This window comes from Haliotis rubra, unplaced genomic scaffold (assembly GCF_003918875.1).
Source record: "Haliotis rubra isolate DU_JTF1 unplaced genomic scaffold, ASM391887v1 Scf1044, whole genome shotgun sequence".
NCBI lineage: Eukaryota > Metazoa > Mollusca > Gastropoda > Lepetellida > Haliotidae > Haliotis > Haliotis rubra.
The window spans coordinates 195,612-216,919 of NW_025764942.1; the positions used below are offsets into that span (position 1 = coordinate 195,612).

At 38.1% G+C, this 21,308-nt stretch overlaps 2 protein-coding genes across 2 annotated transcripts in view; one reads left to right on the forward strand and one right to left on the reverse strand.

The window, feature by feature from the left end:
• The window catches only part of LOC124275114, a 169,086-nt gene that overhangs the window by 63,671 nt on the left and 84,107 nt on the right, over nucleotides 1-21,308 (reverse strand). The gene's annotated exons all lie outside the window — the stretch shown is intronic.
• The window catches only part of LOC124275136, a 54,652-nt gene continuing 46,328 nt past the window's right edge, over nucleotides 12,985-21,308 (forward strand). The window contains exons 1-2 of the mRNA XM_046710629.1: nucleotides 12,985-13,065; nucleotides 13,565-13,633. Coding sequence (XP_046566585.1) covers nucleotides 13,018-13,065; nucleotides 13,565-13,633 — 117 coding nt within the window. The 5' untranslated portion in view covers nucleotides 12,985-13,017. The remainder of the gene's footprint in view (nucleotides 13,066-13,564; nucleotides 13,634-21,308) is intronic.

Consider the following 21,308-nt stretch of genomic DNA (forward strand, 5'->3'; position numbering starts at 1 on the left):
TCCATGATGTACAATTCCCTTCCAAAAGTTGAAACATTGTTGAGTGCGGCTTTAAAGTAACAGTAAATCAATAACTTGCCTTCTTTGTTCACACAGATCATCGGTACCCTCCTGACCTACGTTTTCATCGTGATCCAGTTTAAACCGGACTCGACCGGTGGAATTCAACACAATGTAAACGCTACGACAGCATAACTTGACCAACTCGTATTTGACTTCAACTTCACGTTTTTCCATTAATGGTCATTATATTTAAGTTTGTACTGTGTTGATTTTATTGCTATGGATATATAGAACATTATCAGTGGTGTGCGCGCACAGTACGTCTGTAAAGTTGTTGGTTTGAAGAAAACGCAAAAAGTACAAGAAGGTTTCCTGCTACGTTTTAACAATGGATATGGCGCAACACAAAAATCATCTCTTTCGACTCAGAATGATACGAAACATGGAGGTAGAGAGAGTATCTGGCAACGTGGCGTGTATATGATGACACAAAAAGATGTATTTGTAACCTTGTAACATTGTAAATCAGTATCTAGTGTACCCTCCAAATGCCCTACGTCGCATACCCCGGTAGTCGTCGCATCCGTTCTAGAGGAACCTGTCATCATGTTTATGCAAAGCTGCTCCCAACTCACTCAGACTTAGAACAGGTGGTACATATATACTGATCACCCGTCAACTTCCCACTTGTATCAGTCGTCAAATAAAGGTCAGGTCTGGACTCAAGGCTGGCCATGGAAGGTGAGTCACTGCATTATTCTGAATGAAAGCTGTCAGTGTTTGGCCTAGCGTTGTCATCCATAAATACAGATCTTGTAGCAAGAGGATGATTATCAAAATGAAGGGTCCAGTGCAATCTGATCACCCGTCAAATTCCCCGTATTGTGACCAAATCAAGTTTACAGTCATAAGAGACATTCCCCGCACCATGACTGAACCTGCAAAGGCAACTGTTGGTTGAATGGTAATGCTGTATTTCGTTGTCTCCAAACTGGCTTCACCTCATTGGTTTACTTGAATTTTCTGACCACTCGACTGATACTTGTGTAGTCGAAATTCATTGCTTTAAAGGACGTGCCGATAATTTGCCATCTCTGGACATCTGATAATCTTCTACATCCCATAGTGACAGGCAACTTATTGAGCATTGTAACCCATGCAGATCAAATTCCAACATGTGGCACGTGCACAAACCGCAATTGTGAAAATTCGTGGGTTTGCTTTTGCACACACAGTTTATGTTTGTTGAGACACATTCCTCCAAGCATACTAGCAATATATATACACATTAAGATCCTACGTATAATCTTACACAAGCTGAACCTTACACAAGCTGAACCTGGACATAGCTCTGTTACCTGTCAACACATTCAGGGTTGCTTACCTGTATACCCGTGATATACTGTTTACTTCATGCGATAGACTATGTACCTAAGATGCACTGTATACTTCATGCAAAATACTGTGTACCGGTGATGTACTGTATGCTTCATGCAAAATACTGTGTACCTGTGATGTACTGTAAACTTCATGCGATGTACTGTGTACCTGTGATGTACTGTATACTTCATGCGACATACTATGTATCTATGATGCACTGTATGCTTCATGCAAAATACTGTGTACCGGTGATGTATTGTATACTTAATGCGATATACTGTGTACCTGTGATGTGCTGTATGCTTCATGCGATATACTGTGTACCTGTGATATACTGTATACTTCATGCGATATACTGTGTATCTGTGATGTACTGTATACTTCATGCGATATACTATGTACCTGTGATGTACTGTATGTTTCATGCTATATACTGTGTACCTGTGATGTACTGTATACTTCATGAGATATACTGTGTATCTGTGATATACTGTATGCTTGATGCGATATACTGTATACCTGTTATGTACTGTATAATTCATGCGATATACTGTGTACCTGTGATGTACTGTATACTTCATGAGATATACTGTGTACCTGTGATGTACTGTATACTTCATGAGATATACTGTGTACCTGTGATGTACTGTATAATTCATGCGATATACTGTGTACCTGTGATGTAGTGTATACTTCATGAGATATACTGTGTACCTGTGATGTACTGTATACTTCATGAGATATACTGTGTACCTGTGATGTACTGTATACTTCATGCGATATACTGTGTATCTGTGATATACTGTATGCTTCATGAGATATACTGTATACCTGTGATGTACTGTATAATTCATGCGATATACTGTGTACCTGTGATGTAGTGTATACTTCATGAGATATACTGTGTACCTCTTATGTAGTGTATACTTTATGAGATATACTGTCTACCTGTAATGTAGTGTATACTTCATGAGATATACTGTCTACGTCTGATGTAGTGTATACTTGATGAGATATACTGAGTACCTCGGATGTAGTGTATACTTCATGAGGTAAAGTGTGCACCTGTGATGTAGTGTATGCTTCATGTGATATACTGTGTACCTCTGATGTAGTGTATACTTCATGAGGTATACTGTGCACCTGTGATGTAGTGTATACTTCATGAGATATACTGTCCACCTGTGATATAGTGGATACTTCATGAGATATACCGTGTACCTGTGATATAGTGTATACTTCATCAGATAATCTGTGTACCTCTGGTGTAGTGTTTACTTCATGCGATATACTGTGTACCGCTGATCTACAGTTCATGTCACATAGTGCATACTTCATGCGAGTTATTGTCTGCCTGTGACACACCGAAGACGATAACATTCTGGTGTAATGAGAAACTATATTTTGCTGAACACCATGTTGTGAATGTGAGCCTTGTCAGAGTAAAGCTGATGGACACTCTATGTGACTGGTCGTTGTCAATAATTGAAGCAGAGCAATGGCGTCCACGTCGTAAACTTCAATTGTGCGATATACACCTATCATTACTATATGACTTTATTTCAAATTACGACAGAACGAAATCATGTTATCCAACACGCCGTGCAAACAGCCGAGCTTGTGCCTCTCAGTAAACATTGCCTTAAGTGTTGTGCACCGACTCTCATATTTCTGTAGCACCATACCTGTATAGTGCTTACTTCCAATAGCCTTGAAAAGTTAAATGGTATCCACTTGTTTACACTAACGAACTTCAATCCAAGAGCAAGTCGACGATCGATAGCAATTAATTGAATAATTAAACTATCCTGTAATTGAAACCTGCAAGTATGTGTGAGGGGATTTTTTCAAATTATATTTTTGTTCCCCATACCAAGTATCAAGTAGACATCATATTGTGTCTGAACCGTACAACATCCATACAATAATACCACGGCCAATCAGTCAATCATAGGGGACAATGTCGGCTAAACGTGATCAGAGGCTGCACGTGAAACAGGGCTGATCGCCACTAAAATTATGATTGTTTAGAAGATCGAAGCGGCAAAGCACACTGCTAACATTAGTTAACACTAACTTTGAAATTTCCTATCTTACCCCTATCGTCCTTGAAGATCGTTTACGGTCATAACGTACACTGTGATACAGTGCAACTTTCCAACACGTTCATTATCACACAACTATAACTAGTAGCAGTATCTCTTATCATTTTGTTGTTTTCATATCTTCCCTGCTATTTTAAGAATTGATCTTCATGTTTGTTGTCCTACTGTCAGAACACTATCAATGAGGATGATATTACCGGATATTAAAGCAAACACAGCTAAAGGATTTTAGGCTTAATTAGAAGACGTAAGGAAATGTTTGACAACAAATAATTACGCCAGGTAACTTGACTAATTGATTAATCGGTTTTTCACAGCCAAGGTAAGCAATCACTCTCAACACAAATATCAATTCATCTTCATTAAAACTACTCCTTCAAATACTGGTGAGACTTAGTGGAGAACAGACCGAACTGAAGGTTTAGCCTACAAAGCAAAAACAACGATTATTTATTTCATAAGGTGTCGAAGATGTTGAAGATTTTCAGAAATATCACAGGTACATCCAGTGAAACAGATGATGTACAGAACACACTGACAAGTATCCAGAAACTGATAGCATTGTCCGGGTTATCATGGGACTATCAGCAGCCGACGTCCGCCAACTGGTGTAACGTCTATTTAGTAGCTTCCCGGATATATGCAAGTTTGGTTTGCATATTTTACATTCTGTATTTTATCCACATGATACCATACTATACGAAAGCTGAATCGTTCATGGACATCAGTCTTGTCTTAGCTGATAACATTTCATATTTATTATGTGTGACGTATTGGGGTCGTATTACCAATATCCACAGCAAGGTTCGCATAGTCTGTGAACGGCTTCAAGAAGTGCGGTTGAACTTTGACAGTTGTGTTTCGGCAAGGACACTGAAGCAGAGAGTGAAGAGGGCACGTGTATGCATCGGGCTTCTCGCGGCATCTATCTGTTTCGCCAATGGCATAATCATGAACTTGATGGAAGATACGTCCAGTTATTTCTTTTGGCCGTCACTCGTTTTGACGTCGATAGTTGGTGGCTATATGACACTGCTAAACCATTCCATGTTGCTTCTGTTCTTGTCCATCTCCCTTCTTCTTACTTATGAGTATGATAATTGCACACTAAGACTGGCAAGGGCTTCTGAAGGGTCCGTCAAAGAAGAGGATATTGAGGACATTCGAGGTTACCATGCATCCTTAACAGACCTGGTGGAACATGTGTGTTCCCTCTTGTCGAGACACGTGGCTGCTGGCTACGTCAGCTCCTTCCTCATTGTATGTTTCTGCCTATACAACATCATCAACGATGACATGTCTTTTTTGGACATAGGCGTCGCCGCATTTGCTGTGTACTTTTCCATTCTACATCTCATCACTCTCACCTATACTGGTGTCAGACTACACGAAGCGGTAAGTGTTATAAAGTGTTTGTTGATTTGAGAAGAAAAGCATTCTTGAGTTATCCATTCACATAAATCCCCCGAAAAGAACGTTTATCAGAGTATACAATGTCTCAATGCAGAGGAATTCAAGGATTATGATTCGTATGGGTTAACAACTGGGGAAAGTATTGTTCCATGTCCACAGAAAGCAGTGTTCCAATGATATATCGCTGCTGAGAATGTATTCGCGACGAGCGTACAACAGAACTCTTGAGCTTCCCTAAGATCACCAATCTCACCCTTACAGATTTTGTATCATAAAATCTGATTTTTGTCTGTTAAAATGTTTTATGATAAACCGTTCTTATGATATATTTTATAGGAAATTACAATGTTTGTATGCAGGCACATCGCACACTGAAAACCTTGCATGACTGGGAGAAATATGCCAGATAGAGTCATTGCACTGGTCAGAAAGGTGAACAATGACATACATAATACTGAAAGTGACACTTTCTAATTAACGAATGCACTTAATGTCCATATGATTACACAGAAGGGTTCTATGATTGGACATTTCTGATTCATTAAACTTCACACTACTCCGCACTTTTGTCACGATTCCACAATATTTCACAAAATTTCAACTATTGCTTGATGTAATAAATGCAAAATATTTATCTAAAACCAACAAATCGCTGCCGAAAGCAGTTCGTGAACGTGCGTCCACGAATCACTTTCAAGTAGTGATAATGCGAGATGTTCGCAAACATTTGGGTTGTGGGAGGAAATCTGAGAATAAATAAAGGAACAGTGCCATGAAGCGATGTTCCCTTATTATAGTATTATAAACTTAGTTTTCATCATGTATTTTGAAGTAAATAACTGCAATGTTTGTATACAGGCACATCAACCTCTGAATGTTCTGCATGATGTGGCTGGGAGAAATATGCCAGATAGAGTAATTGGACTGGTAAGAAAACAAATAAAACACTTCATCTCTTCATGAGTTAATTGGATATGTTCTTTTAATTATATGTTCATGTTTGTTCAGCATAATTCTTATAACCCGAATTTCTGAATAAAGCAATATTTATTGCAATTATGTCAAAAGCAATGTAGAAAATATACCACGCTCACCTACACAGACTTCCATACACTAGGCTTCCACGCTAAATATGTCTGCAACACAATTTCTCACCTCGCTGTAATCTCCTCTAATGTCATTTACTGATTGCTTTAGAATATTGCCATAAGGTGTTTTTTTCTAATATATGAACTTTCGTGCAAAGAGTGGATTTATTTTCAGAATAAAATATTGATAGACACAACTGGGAACATTTCTACTGATGCTTGATCCATACTGACTGACTCGTGACTTTGTGCAGTGTGTTTTACTTGGATCTGGATTTGGCCTATCAGCTAAACAGCAAAGACACAATTGGAAACATTTCTACTGATATCTGATCCAAAACAATATGAACTTCAAATAACCATTGGCCCAGATATAATATGCGTTTGCCTATTTGCATATCCTGATGAAAATACCATACTATGCTGGAGTAGTCTGTCGCTCTTCTTGAAGATTCGAGAATTCATTTCACTCCAAAATGCATAAAAGATATTATAGCCTACTCCACTACTTACATTAAATAACAATACATTCCTGACAACTAATAATTGTTAATACACAAATGTTAGGAAATTCTACTAAATCATACCAAAACAATTTTCAGCAATTATGTTATAATTTAATTAGGGAGCTGGTAATCATATTTGATCAAAAAGGTATGATACAACATATATTACATTATGTATTAATAAATGGCTTATTTTGGAACATGTAAGTTTATTTGCCTGCCAAAAATAACATATATTAATATTTATTTATCGAGATATATAAGCACTATTTTCGACCCTCGATACCCCCATGATACTTTAAAACTCCCCCTCTCTTAAGGGTTTTAGCTTGGACATATATTCACTAACAGTTTAAATTAGGGAACCATACCGGCACGGATATCGAAACTGGGCTGGTTACCTCGTTTTACAATTCATTTTATTGTGTGTTAAAATTGAAAATAGTAGATATATTTCAAATTTGGATCTCTATGTCTATATGAAACCGTTTGTATCCGATGCTTTTATCCTATCGAAGAAGCCACCCATCATAGTGATGAAATGTGTACACATCTGTTGTCAACTGAAGATTTATCTTACGATCTGTAACTAGGTCATTCTGTTCACCAACAAGTTGTCTCAACGTCAGATCGGAATCAGTGCTGGCCTTATGACCATCACGAAGGACACTATCCTAACGGTATGTTGAATACATATACATATTCCTCAACCACAATGGTATTTGCCAGGTTGTAAAATAACACAGTTCTATTCTCGACTAAATACATCACATAATATCCATACAAAGCTTCTCTTATGTACGTATATGTCCTACAATTACGTTGCTTCGTGAAGAACCAGTTAGAATTCACTTCAACAAACCATATTGAACATGATCAGTATGCAGGGTCGTTGGTTCGGTTAACTCAATAACTTTTGCCCCTTTGTTTGTACAGATCATCGGTACCCTCCTCACCTACGTCTTCATTGTGATCCAGTTTAAACCGGAATCAAGTGGTGGATGTCGACTGGGTGGAAACGCCACGGCAATATAGTTGGACCGACTCATACTTGACTTTGAACCTTTCGTTATTCAGTGAGATAGTTATTTCGTGTCACATTGGCCGTTTTTAAACTAATTGTGAATAAAGCAAGTTATACATTGATAATACATGTGTAAACCATACGACCCGTCCAGTTGGAAAATTAACAGTTAAAAATAAAAGGCGTACTACGATTAAAACCACTTGGTATTATAAAAACTTCGAATGTAACGGGACTTACGTACCTTCTCAGGACAGACATTTTTTTGTTATAGCCACTAACAATTTCAATTATGTATTCAGTCATCTAAATTAATACATTTTACTTACTTTTTACAATATATATACTTAGCAAAATTTATTAATTGATTCAATATCTTTTTAAACTTCAGTAAGTAAATGTGTACTGATTTTAAAAGGATCCTTCATGCATGCTGTGGTTCTTTCATTATAAGGGATACAGAACCTTTTCTTACCTTTATGTAAAATACTTTAATTTCATTGGTCAATGACGCGTTAACACGATTCCGTGTCACGCCTCCCGGGAGGATGACAAATGGAGAAAAAATATTACCCGCTTCCACGGTAACCACCAAACTCTCCGCCGAGAAGCTGTATAGCTAACAATTGTATGACGTCATAATATGACGCATGCAGTGCACGGAGTTCGAAAACCGTTCGATTTGCTGTTTTGGAGTTCACTATGTACACATTTATTTTACCGACTTTCACTGCTTTATTTTAACTATTTTGTACCTTAAATCGTTTGCACACTCCAGTTAAACACAACTGACCATTTTTATAGCAGCTTAAACCTTGTCAGAATATGTTTCACTGATTTTTAAAATCCAGTCGAGAGGCAGACGCCATTTTGTTTAAATGTCATATAGTCGGTAGCGATCTTCAAGATGAAATAAAATGATATTTTGTACATTTAACATGGCGGTAAGATAAGTATGTTATATGCCTCTCCCTCGGGTAATACGGTCTGATATATGCCTCTTTGTAGCAGTGTTAACCCTCGCCTACCGTCTTGGGTTACACTGCTACAAAGAGGAATACATCAGACTGTATTACCCTCGAGAGGAGCATACAACTTATATTGCAACAAATATCCATGTGCATATCTAAAAGGGCTAACGTGACATCGTCTTAGCATGACCTTTTAAAATCTAGACAGACGACAGATCTAGCTATATGTGTTTACTAAAGATGCTTTCATTGGATGTACTATATTTATGGGTGTCTCACTTCTTATGCATTAGATCCCTAATGTAACATCTAATGACAGGTTTTTAATCACTGAGAGCGATAAGCAGTGGTGTCACTCTGTGTTGTTCTGTATTGTTGGACGTTTTTAAATAATGATGTTCTCCCATGTAATAGTTGTACTGACAGTTATGGTTTTACTTTATGTTGAATAATATTCGTGTTTGTGTTGGGAAACTATTAAGACGAAACCTGTTTCTACCTGAAGAAATAATTGATGTTTTTGAAACGATGTAAAACTAAATTCCCGCCCCCTCTATATTTGCTGTTTGTAACAAGGAAAGAGGACTGGGAATTTTTCCTTTACGGCTCTCCATTGGGATCGTATTTATAACATACCCATCAGTCTTATATGATGCCAGAGGGTTTACATTTTGTACAAGTCTGCATTTCGTTGGTTTGCCTTACATTGGCTTCTGTAATGGAATGCTTCATTCAGAACTTTCTTCCTACATCAGGTTGACACAGCCACATATGATGTCTACAATTTATCAGAGTCTAACAGACTACTTATCAAACCAGACCAGGGTAGACAGACATAAATGATATTATTCATGTGGAAGCTAAAGGCCAAGTCGGGAATCAATAGGACTTTGTAAGTGCCATGTCTGAAAATGAGCTGACGGTGCGTCGGGGATGAAAGGTTTCAGTGACAAAGTTAGGTTTATGTCGTGTGCCGGCTTTCAGTGGTACAAGCAGTGTTGCCTGTAAATGGGAAAGACAATACCCTTAACTCGGCCACTCACTTAATCATCCTACGACAGATTCAAAAGATTTATTATTTTCATGCAAATATTTTCGAATGTCACTCAGTGTACGACATGACGCTGACAACACTTTTCTTATGGCTGCTTTCCTGTAAATTCAAATTATTCCTTGATATGTAAACAGACCGTATCCGCTATTGCATTAAGAACCCGTTTGTTCAATTGCATAACAAACTTTAGCTGGAGGGGAACACATATGTGCCACAACTTGATCGATAGATCAATTCAGATTACTTTCAATATTATGTTTTGCATTAAAGGCTTTTAAAATATTTATCCAGTAATTGGCAACGACATGCAAATAAATATATGTGTGTATTCCATGTTTTACGTGTTGAATTAACTGATGCATCATGAAGACTTTTAAGCCAATTTCAGGTGAAATGTATTTCAGAATAGAACAATAACGTGCTTCCTGAACGGAGAATACAAACCCAGTCTGATGAAGATGTCAGTTGTTTTCAAACATTCCATATACAGATGCCGTAGAGGGAAACATTGACAATCATCCAAAGGCTGATAGCATTGTTCCGGTATTTATGGGATGAAATCAGCAAAATGGTGCAACGACTCTACGGTGACTTCCAAGATATATTGACGAATGTTGTGCATTATTCTTTTTAATTAAGAAGATAAGACGATTTGGAAGCTATTCTTTCAAGACTTTCCAAAAGGAATCTTTTACAACATACATTTTATTGTTAATGTATTTTCAAGTTTTTTTCAAATGTCCATTGCATACAAATCCATATTTCACTGGTTTCATTTACAAAGAACTCTTGAACAGAAACAAAATATACATGCTTCATTTTAGACTTTTCACATAAGACCCTGATACAATCATCAATTACAATTACAAATTGTCCTACCCTGTCATACAATGTTTGGTTGATTCCGTCTTAATGATATAATGATGCTGTACAGCCTCATGTGAGAATAAGGACATTTATAGTGCGCTAAACTCCATTCATTAGGTAAATGCCCATAGCGCTAACAATCAAAACACAGAACTTTATTACCCGGATTTCCCAAGCTGCCTATGAGGCCCTAAAAGGTTAATAGTCACATGACTTATTCCACCGGGTACCCATTTTCTGCTGGGCGAACAGAGGTAATTTTGAACAAACTCACTTGCCTAAGGTGAGACCACATGTATAACAAGAGATTCGCTGTGGGACAGGACTGAATACCTAGAAACTCTCAGGAGTCCAGCTGCCAAACACGGTCACCAGTCCAAGTACTCTCCGTGCCCAACGTTGTTTACCTTCAACTGATTTGTGAGCTGAGCTCTACGCACAGGACCACACACCACCACACCAATGGGTTGCAAAAATGAACATTCTATACAATTATACAATTAATTTGACTTACATTGGATTCTGTGACAAAAGAAGAAAGAAATATGATGTAATTAACTATTGTATTCTAACATTGACTAAATGCCCAAATCAATGCAAATAAATTCAGCTATGTATTGTATGGCAGTAACTATGTTCAGAGTCAGTAAAATACAAGATGAGCGACTATATAGCAATAAAGACAATAATGCAATAAAATCCACCTCTCAGCAACAGTAATCCAACTTACAGCTGGAGAGGGTGCGATCACAACACAAAATGCTGGTCTTCTCGTTACTTGTTACTAATGATGCAATGTGAGATGAGAGGCAAAAGTTAACTCCTTTTACAAACAGGTCTTCTGAAATGAGGTCTTTGTAGCCCTGTCCAGATCATTCAAATATTCTGTGAGTCAGAATAACGTTGAAAGTCTCTAGAAGTCTAAATATATCCCACCACTGCCACTTGCTGAATCCAACAGTAGGGTGTAAAGCAATTGAAACACTGTTGCACAAGTACACTGCCTCATAACAACACCCATTATATCGGATGAACTATGGTCAGTTACAATTTGGCCTTACCTTAAGAGATTAAGTATCAACAGACAGCACTGCAGACAAATACAAATGATGTTATTCATGATAGTCAATGTCATGTATTTCCTCGTTAACGAATTCACCCTATAATTCATCGTAATGGCATTCTAGACTCTCCAATTTGACATACAGGTCCAAGATATTTTTGGGAAACAGAATTCCATAACATCAAACTCAAAGGTTGTTTTCATGCTTTGAAAATGCTTTCATATTTACATTTTCACAGGCCGACATGACTAACTGTAGATTTCAAATGCGACAATATTTGCTTGAAATTACAACAGACCTTATCAGCTAATGCATTAAGAACCCATCAGTACCGCAAACATATTTGACTTCATGGAATAATGTGCCATGTCGTTTCAGATAGCTTTGCATTTCGACTTCCATTGAAAGCTTTTAACTCTTTAGGCTTGTAATGTGATTGTAATTACAGTCAGATGCATAATGTTATATTTACTCACACTGGATTCGCCTAGGCACTTTAGAGCATTTTAGAACGTTTGTGATACTGAATTGTGTTCAGAGTTAACTAATGCATCGTCACATAAACTATTACTTCACATACTGGTCACATTGAGTTGAGAATAGTACGAGCGGAAGGTTAAGTCCGAGTATTCATCACACATTTATTATCCAGTCTGTGGAAGATGTTTAAGGTTGTCAACAATGCTATTGGTTCATCTACTGAAACAGATGATGCACAGGACACACTGACATGTAACCAGAGACTGATAGCATTGTCCGGATCATCATTGGATTACCAGCAGCCGAAGTCCGGAAAATGCTGCAACCGTTGGACGGTAGCTTCCCGTATATATTCATTAGTGGTGTAATTTCATAATTTACGTTCTCAACTGTATCCAGATCATTCCGTCGTATATCGCCGCTAAATCTTTCATCGACGCAAGTCTTACCATTGTAAACCACATTGTGGCGCTGTTAACTTTAACCTATTGGGGTCTCAGTACCAACATCCACAGCAAGGTTCGCATATTCTACAAACGTCTTCAGGAAGTACGGTTGAAGTTTGACAGTTGTGTTCCAGCAAAGAGACTGAGGCAGAGGGTGAAGTGGACATGTGCATGCATTACGTTCTTCGCAGCATTCATTGGTGTGGCCACCGGATTATTCATAAACATGCTAGGTGATACATCCACTTATTTCTTTTGGCCTTTACTAGTTTTGTCTTCGATAGGAAGTGGTTGTATGATTTTGCTAAACCATTCGTTATTGCTTCTGTTCTTGTCTATCTGCCTCCTTCTTACTTATGAGTATGATAATTGCACACTGAGACTGTCTAGGGCATCTGAAGGGTCCGTCAACGGAGAGGATATTGAGGACATCCGAGGTTACCATGCATCCTTAACAGACCTGGTGGAACATGTGTGTTCCCTCATGTCCAGACACGTGGCTGCTGGTTACGTCAGCTCCTTCCTCATTGTGTGTTTCTGTCTGTACAACATCATCAACGATGACAAATCTTTTACGACCCTGTCCGTCACCTCATTTGCTGTGGGCTCGTCCATTATGCATCTCATCGCTCTCACCTATACTGGTGTCAGACTCCATGAAGCGGTAAGTGTTAGAATATTGTTGTAAAGGTGTACAATGACATACATAATACAGAAAAATGATGCATTCTACAAACTAAATGTACTGAATGCCCATATAAACACAAATAGATTCTATGATTGGACATGATTCAAAAAGCTGTCATTGGACTTTCTCTAATGCTTTCTTCTTTCTAGGATTAACCCATGTTAACCGTTTTCATGATTTCACAATATTTCAATCCAAATGTATGTGATAATAATGCTAATTGTTATGACATATTTGTGACAAAATTAAATTTTGCCGTCTCTACCATTCGTCCATTAATTTAAATCAGATGTTTGGGACATAACAAGTGAACCGAACCATCTTGAAATAGTGATAATTCCGGGTGTTAGAACATTTTTTGACAGTTTAAGTTCTCATTAAAAACTTTTTTCTTCTATCATTTATTATGTTTTAGTAAAAACTGAGGTTTTTCATCATTTATTTTGAAGTAAATAACTGCAATGTTTGGATACAGGCACATCAACCTCTGAATATTCTGCATGATTTGGCTGGGAGAAATATGCCAGATAGAGTAATTGGACTGGTAAGAAAACAATTGTAACTGTTTGCTGAGTGACAACTGTTCTTGAGTTATTTGTATATGTTCTTTTAATTATACATGCATGTTTGTTGATCAAAATTCCTGCGTCTGGCTGAAAAGGTCAATGTTTAGTGCAATTATATGAAAATGGATGTAGGAAATATTCCAAGCCCACCTTCACTGCCTTCAATATATAAGGATTCTACACTTACTAAATACCTCTGCAACACACTTTCTCACTTCGCTGTAATCTCCCCTCATATATGAACTTTGGATGGAATGATTTTCAGAATACAACATTGGCAGACACAGTCGGAAACATTTCTACTGATATCTGATCCATGCTGACTGAATCATGTCGATAATCCCTGCTTTGTTTCCCCAACTTATAAACCTCATGTGACGTCATCCTATTGTCTGGGCACAAGATTATTTCTCTTTAAGTTTTTTATGTTTGTTTTTTTTGTTTGAAAATCCCCGGGATATTACATATAATTAGATATAATCCCTTGGAATTTGTATAGAATCCCAGAGATATCACCTCATGACCTGTACAGTATACTTTCTTCTTGAAAGGACACCAAAACAGAATTTCAGAATTTATTTAGTGAAAATTGTAGGTAACCTGTTTGGCAGAAACGGACATTGTATGAACATTGGGGGCATTTCTGTCCTCGGGGCCAACTTTGGATTCCGCCTGAGCTTCGACTTGGTCAGTGGGCGTGGTTGGACGTTGTGCGTGTCCGTTTTGTAAGGAAAGTAGACACAACCTCTTGCTGCCCGTCAGAGGGATGCTTATAGGTCCGTAAGGCCTTGCTTCGGTGACTGTAAGCAATGGATATACTTTTAAGAACAAGTTTACGAGGTTTACATTTGTCTCCGGGGTTTTGTATATTCTAAGCATGTAAAATGACTATTAAATTTTTTATCCTCCACAAGTTGTTAGGAATAAATTATTTTGCCATACTCATACATAGCCAGAGTTTATAGCTGACGATATTTCCAAAGAGAAAAATCGATTGCAATTGACACAAATATTTGACTACAAATAGTCGACAATGTGAATAAGAAGACCAATTTTGGGTATCAGATTGTTGCAAAAGGATCACATGGTCCTCTATAGTAGTTACAAATGTTAGTAACGAACCTGTTACATTGCAGATGAGTTACTCTTCGACGTTAGCCTGGAATAGTCGCGAGGCCGCCGTAGCTCGCAGGGAGTGATTTGTTTTGCCTCTTATCCCACTTGCTTCACACAATCGCTTGATAGTGCCCTGTAGGGTGTTGTACCCCACTGGACATTTCGTGAACCAATTGCCAGGAGTTGGTTTAGTGACTGGTTTAAAAGAAAAGATGTCAGTGTCCTTTCCGGCAGTGCTGGAACATGACAGATTCACAATTAGTCTCAACCTATATTTCAATTATCATAAATGTCAGCATGCAAGGGTTTTGAAGAATCAAGATTACCTACCACAGAGACTTGTACTTCTGAAACAGCATGAAGAAACATCTATCTTTGTTTCCGTTTTCATATGCCCGCACTTCCTTCCATGTAGTTTTTCGGTAGTTGATGCCGCCTTGATTCGTTTTACTGCCGTCCTCTTTATATAGCAAATAACGATGTCCTCGCGCATCAACATGTGAGCCAGTGATTAGGGGGTTGTTCCACAATCTTAAATCTCGGTGTTCCTTGCCTCCCCTCAGAGCAAAATGAAGGCCTGAAACAAGTAGAACATAAACTTACCTTACTTTTTAGATACGGATCACCTGCATACTAGCTAGGATAATGAACGATCGCCAAACTAAAAAATAAAGACACCTAAAGATTTTGTGCATTTTTCTGGCATTCCTACATAAAGCAGTGAATAACATGTAGACTGTTCGATGGTTAATCATTCACCTCAAAATGTTAACTGGTATACTGAAATCATTCTAAATACATCTAAAGTTTTTGTGCATTTTACTGGCATTCCTATATAAAGCAGTGAATAACATGTAGACTGTTCGATGGTTAATCAGTCACCTCAAAATGTTAACTGCCATACTGAAATCATTCTAAAACCTACATGTAAGATAGAGTGCTGTATCCAAAAGTTGTGTTGGATTGTCCTCTCCAAGACTGCCTTGCTCCCACAAACACTCCTCCTCTGTCGAAATGACGTCCGTTTTCTTCCTACTTGCAGCTCCCAAACCACATTTAGAAAGGCGCCTCATGCTTGCATCTAAACTATTTCTGGCTGCTTTAAATTCATCATCCTCAAAAATGTTTGGATTTCGACCTTTTCTGCACTTGACTGCAATGCTGAAAACAACCCATAGAGAGAATTTGAGGGATAGTTTGTGCCATCTGTTTTTGTTGCTTCAAAGACAAAATATTGTAAGGCGATGTTGATATTCTGTCGACTCATTTCTAGAATGTTTTCAGACAAACATGGAGATGGCATCACAACATTATCTGCAACAAACCTCATGCCTCGCTCCTCTTGCCATCGTTTAAAAACGCCTAAACCCCAATCATTGTTGATTTCGGGACGCAGATTTCAGTGTTTTTTCAAAGTTCTTCACTAGTAAAAGGCTTTCCAAAACGACACTTAAAAGCATTGTCTTCTGTCTCGTTTTCATCACTGTCCTGCGGTTTAAACGAAGATTGAGTACTGAAGATTTCGTCGTCTTCGACTCTCATTTTGACTAACTGCTACCACCGCAGTCCAACGAAAATTCTCTGAGAATTCTCTGATTTTCAGTTTTATGCACATTCTGCACGTGCATAATGTGCGCTGGTTAGGACACTCAACGTGATATAACGAAACTATATGTTTGTCGAATACCAGAAACAATAAAAAAATACATTTCTAAAAATGATATTCGTTTTATAAGCTAGATAAAACATTTCCCCTCGGCTTTTATGAGATTTAAAACCCGTAACCCTGGGGATAAACGGTCTTAAATCTCCTAAAAACCCTCGGACACATTTTATCATACACATAAATCAAACTACAAAGGGCAGAGTCAATTCCATGTATGACGTTTTTTGACATCGTAGGTCATCAGGTGGCTCGCGCACGCACGCTTGCACGCACGCACGCGCGCGCGCGCACACACACACACACACACACAAACACGCACCACCACCACCATCTTCACCATCACCACCAAAGGCGTTCAATGTTCATTGGTGTTTATGTGTTAGTCCTTTAAGAAATAACATTTTCTTTTCTCTGAAAGTTTACTGAAACTTGGAGGGAGGTCCATTAAGGTAGATAGATGCTCTGGCTCTATCATAGCCGGTTTATTGACACAACGAATATGTGTCAGTCATTCTGTTTTAACACGCTACTTGCAATGAACGGGTGAAATCCTGAGAGATTGAGAAATGTGGCATCCTCCATAAGTCACTTGTAGTGGACGGTCCATAATGTCATTAGTTGGCTAACGTTTTCTTGCCAACGGTCAATAGTCGATGAATGATAAACAACATCTCTTGCAATAGGTCTCATTGACATGCCAGCATTGCGCATACCAATAACTTTGCATATTAAGAACGAAATGAATTGATTTTCAATTTTATGGAATAGTTTAAAATGCTCGCCTTTGATCGAATCACGTGCATATCTAAAATCAATTTATGGTGCGCCCTAAGGGTCAAAATAACCATACACAAATGATTATGATATGAATATGAATGCTTCAGTCCTGCCCCACAAGCACATGTGATACATTGTGGTGAAATGTTTACCTTGCCTGTTGTCGTATTTATCTTACGATCTGTACATCTAGGTCACTCTGTTCACCAGCAAGTTGTCTCAACGTCAGATCGGAATCAGTGCCTCAGGACTCATGACCATCACGAAAGACACTATCTTAACGGTACGTTGAATGCATATAACTCAACTCGCATGTATCCACAATGGTATTTTCCAGGTTGTAGTATAAAACAGTTCTTTTGTTCACTAAATATATGACATTATATCCACATTTAGCTTCTCTTATGTACGTATTTATCCTCCAATTGCGTTGCTTCGTGAAGAACCGGCCAGACTCGCTGATTTGAGTGATACATGTCATTTCCCAAGTGCCGAGATCACAATTCACTGTGTCGGTTAATGTTACGTCTTGCCCACTTTCCACTGTTTCAAGACCCCATCCTTTAGCTGAAACAGGCTTGTCTGTAGCGCTACAATACATCAGTAACTTTTGCTTCATTGTTTGAACAGATCATCGGTACCCTCCTCACCTACGTTTTCATTGTGATCCAGTTTAAACCGGAATCAAGTAGTGGATGTCGACACGCTGGAAACGCAACGGCAATATAGTGGGACCGACTAATACTTGAGCCGTTCGTTATTCAGTGAGAGACTGTCATTTCATGTCACATCGTCCGTTTTTCAACCGAATCGTGACTGAAACAAGTACACATAAATAATACTTTTAGACTATAAAACCTGTCGACAAAGAACAGTGAAAGAACTGGACTATCACAGATAAAGATTTAAAGCTTGTGTCTAAGCTGTAATGAGTGCTTATCCAAAACAATACAATATACACATGGGCTACGGTTTACCAGCATTTAAAATATTTTCTACAAGGACATTGAGTTGGATGTATACAATTTCTCATTTATAATCACCGAATGAGATAACAAGTAGTGTCACAGAGTGTTTTTATTGCTGGTTTATCTGTGTTACCAACAATGTGAACATGACTGGACAAACAACAAAAGATGTCATGTTGGCCAGTACCGAGATCATTGGAACAGTTATCTTATAATCTTGATGACAGAGACCAAGATCCAATGACGGTGGCGCTGGCAAATGCATCACCATCCTTAGGCCCATCTGTGCATATAGATGTGAAAGTATGATCTGTGTTTCTTAATTCATAATGTTCTTGTTGATAAATACGATGATTTCTTTCAGATTCTCTAATTTAGTTAATGTTAGAACCACCCTGCAGATTTTGTCGAGTTCCTCACAGTAGATTACGCAGTGCGCCACATAACTTAACGTTGTTTCATGGAAGGTCCTGCACAACAGATTCTATATTTTAACTATGAATCGTAGAAGATTTAAATACTCCAAGGCGACATCTCGGGTCACGGTAATAAGTAAAATCTTATAACTTTAAATTGCCTTTACAGGCTCTGACATTGATGATTGAGCACTTTAGAGAGGATCATTGCTCTATATAGTTGGACAGTTTTTGCCCTAATGCCCTCTCCTTACATATTTGTATTGACGGGCATGATTTCACTTTTGCAAAAATATCCATGCAAGACGAAAATTCCCTAACCTGTACCCTCTATTGTTGCTACTTATAACAAGAAAAGAGTCCTGCGTAACAGTTTGTTGCAATAACCTATATTAGGATGGTGGTTATAACATACCCACCGGTCTAATATTATGCCCGAGGAATTTGAAATTGTACATTATATACATCTGTATACTTCATTGCACTTTGTTGCAGGATATTTCATTTTGGACTTTCCCACATTATTATAAGGGATGATGCAAATCCAACTTGGGTCGATGCAGGCAGCAAAAGTACTGTAAGACCCCATGGTCCCTAGTATGATGCTCTACCTTTAGTTGTTGACAGTCTATAGTCAGTATTTCTTGTTGTATGGTCCCAAATAGATATATAAACTAAAGACTAGTTTAATATTTCAGATATTGATATTCTAGTTGTTTTACTGTCCTTTGTCGAAAGATATAATTATACTGTAATATTAACTATTGTTAACGTGTTACCTGTTTTAGCTAGGATATGGGTGACATATTGCCGATGTAACTATAAATTTCAACTCACTCACTCACTCTCTCACTCAATCACATATTTTTTACGAAGGACGTTTTACTGTTCAGCCAGTAACATGCAATGTCATTAGTAGGTCTGTGTATTTTTTATGTTTATATTTTTATGTTTGTGTATGTTTTACATCTCGTCGTATTGGGCTGTCTTCGGAATTAAATGATGCACCCTGAATACAGGTGACTTCGAGTTGAGAATAGAATAATAACTTGTACAGAGAATACAACATGTAATTACAATCCAGTCTGCTGATAATGTCAAAGGATGTTTTAAAGTAATGTCAAAACATGTACAGATGATACCGGTGATGTGCAGGGAACATTGACAGGTATCCGAAGACTGACAGCATTGTCCGGGTTATTATGGGGCTATCAGCAAAATGGTACCAAATGGTAGTTTCCTGGATAAGTATGGTGGGCATATTTTAACACACTTACCTTTATGCAGATGATACTATATTATGCATGTCTTTGAAGTCTTGAATCTTTCAAAGATGCAAATCGTTTCTTCCCTTGTCTCATTGTAATTGTTGTATTTTTAATCTAATTTTTTCTAATGTTTATCCCCGTCTCAGTACCAACAGTCTCAGCAAGGTTCGCATATTCTACAAACGTCTTCGCGAAATTCGCTTGCAGTTTAACAGTTGTGTTGTAGAAACGAGACTGAAGCATAAGGTGAAGAGAGCATGTGTGTGCATTGGGCTCTTCTCGGAGTCGGATGTGTGGCAATTGCAAGCATGATCATGAAACGTGACACGTCCAGGTACTTCTTGACTCGTGCTGAACAATTTGTTGGTGCTTCTGTTCTTGTCAATCTTCCTTTTCCTTATGAGTTTGATGACTGAGACTGTTAACTGCATGTGATGGGTACACCAAATAAGAGAATATTGAGGACATTCGACTTACCATGCGTCATTAACAGACCTGGTGGAAAATACACTCATTATTGTGTTTTATTGTCGATTTTTTTTAGCTTGACTGATGCTGAATGGAATATGTTCGATGACTGCCATATGTTCTGTAGATATAATGTCAATAGTGATTTTCCTGTCACAAGACACACACGCCCACGAAGAGGTGCGTTCTGTCCTCAGTGTGTTGTTATCATTATTCTTCACCTCCTTGAAACAGACATGTTAGCCAGTTGTGGAGGTGTCCTTGGCACATGTTGACGCTGGTAGGTATGATCTGTCAGAAAACCTTTCGTGACGGTGTTTGGTCACTTTACAAAAAATTACACCAACAATCGTTTTCTAATTTGGCATGATGCATTATAATTGTTCTACCATTGTGAATTTTGAATTTCATGAATTATGATTTAATCATAAAAAGTCAAGACAAGCCCAAATAACATCTTAACTGTCAAGGGCGTTAGGCGACTTATCGGAACAGCCACCTGGACATGCAAATGTGCATCAAGCCACTACCAGTGACAGACAAAAGGGTCATCTCAAAATCTGACACATCACATCATGCTTTGCCATTTAACATGAAAAATGAATACAAGGTAATATTAGTGATCATGTTGATTTTTTAAAATGCCACTAATCAGAACGGATAAGTAATGGTCATTTGGTTGAAAAGCATAGCAATTGGCAAGGAAAGCAAAACGTATGCGTTGGATTTATAATGCATTGTTATAAATATGAAAGCTTTCACATGTTGATTGCTGTCAAGGTATGAATCACAAATCATCTTCTACAACAGACTGATCAGAATCTGATTCATCCTCAAGATGTACGCCACAAGGCATGTGTCATGCTAAAAGAGGAAAGATGACATTTCTCCACGGAAGTGCTTCCCATCACAAGTATTCCCGTCTACACCTGGGAGTGGACGTTAATGTTCCATCCTCAAAATTGCCCGTGGGA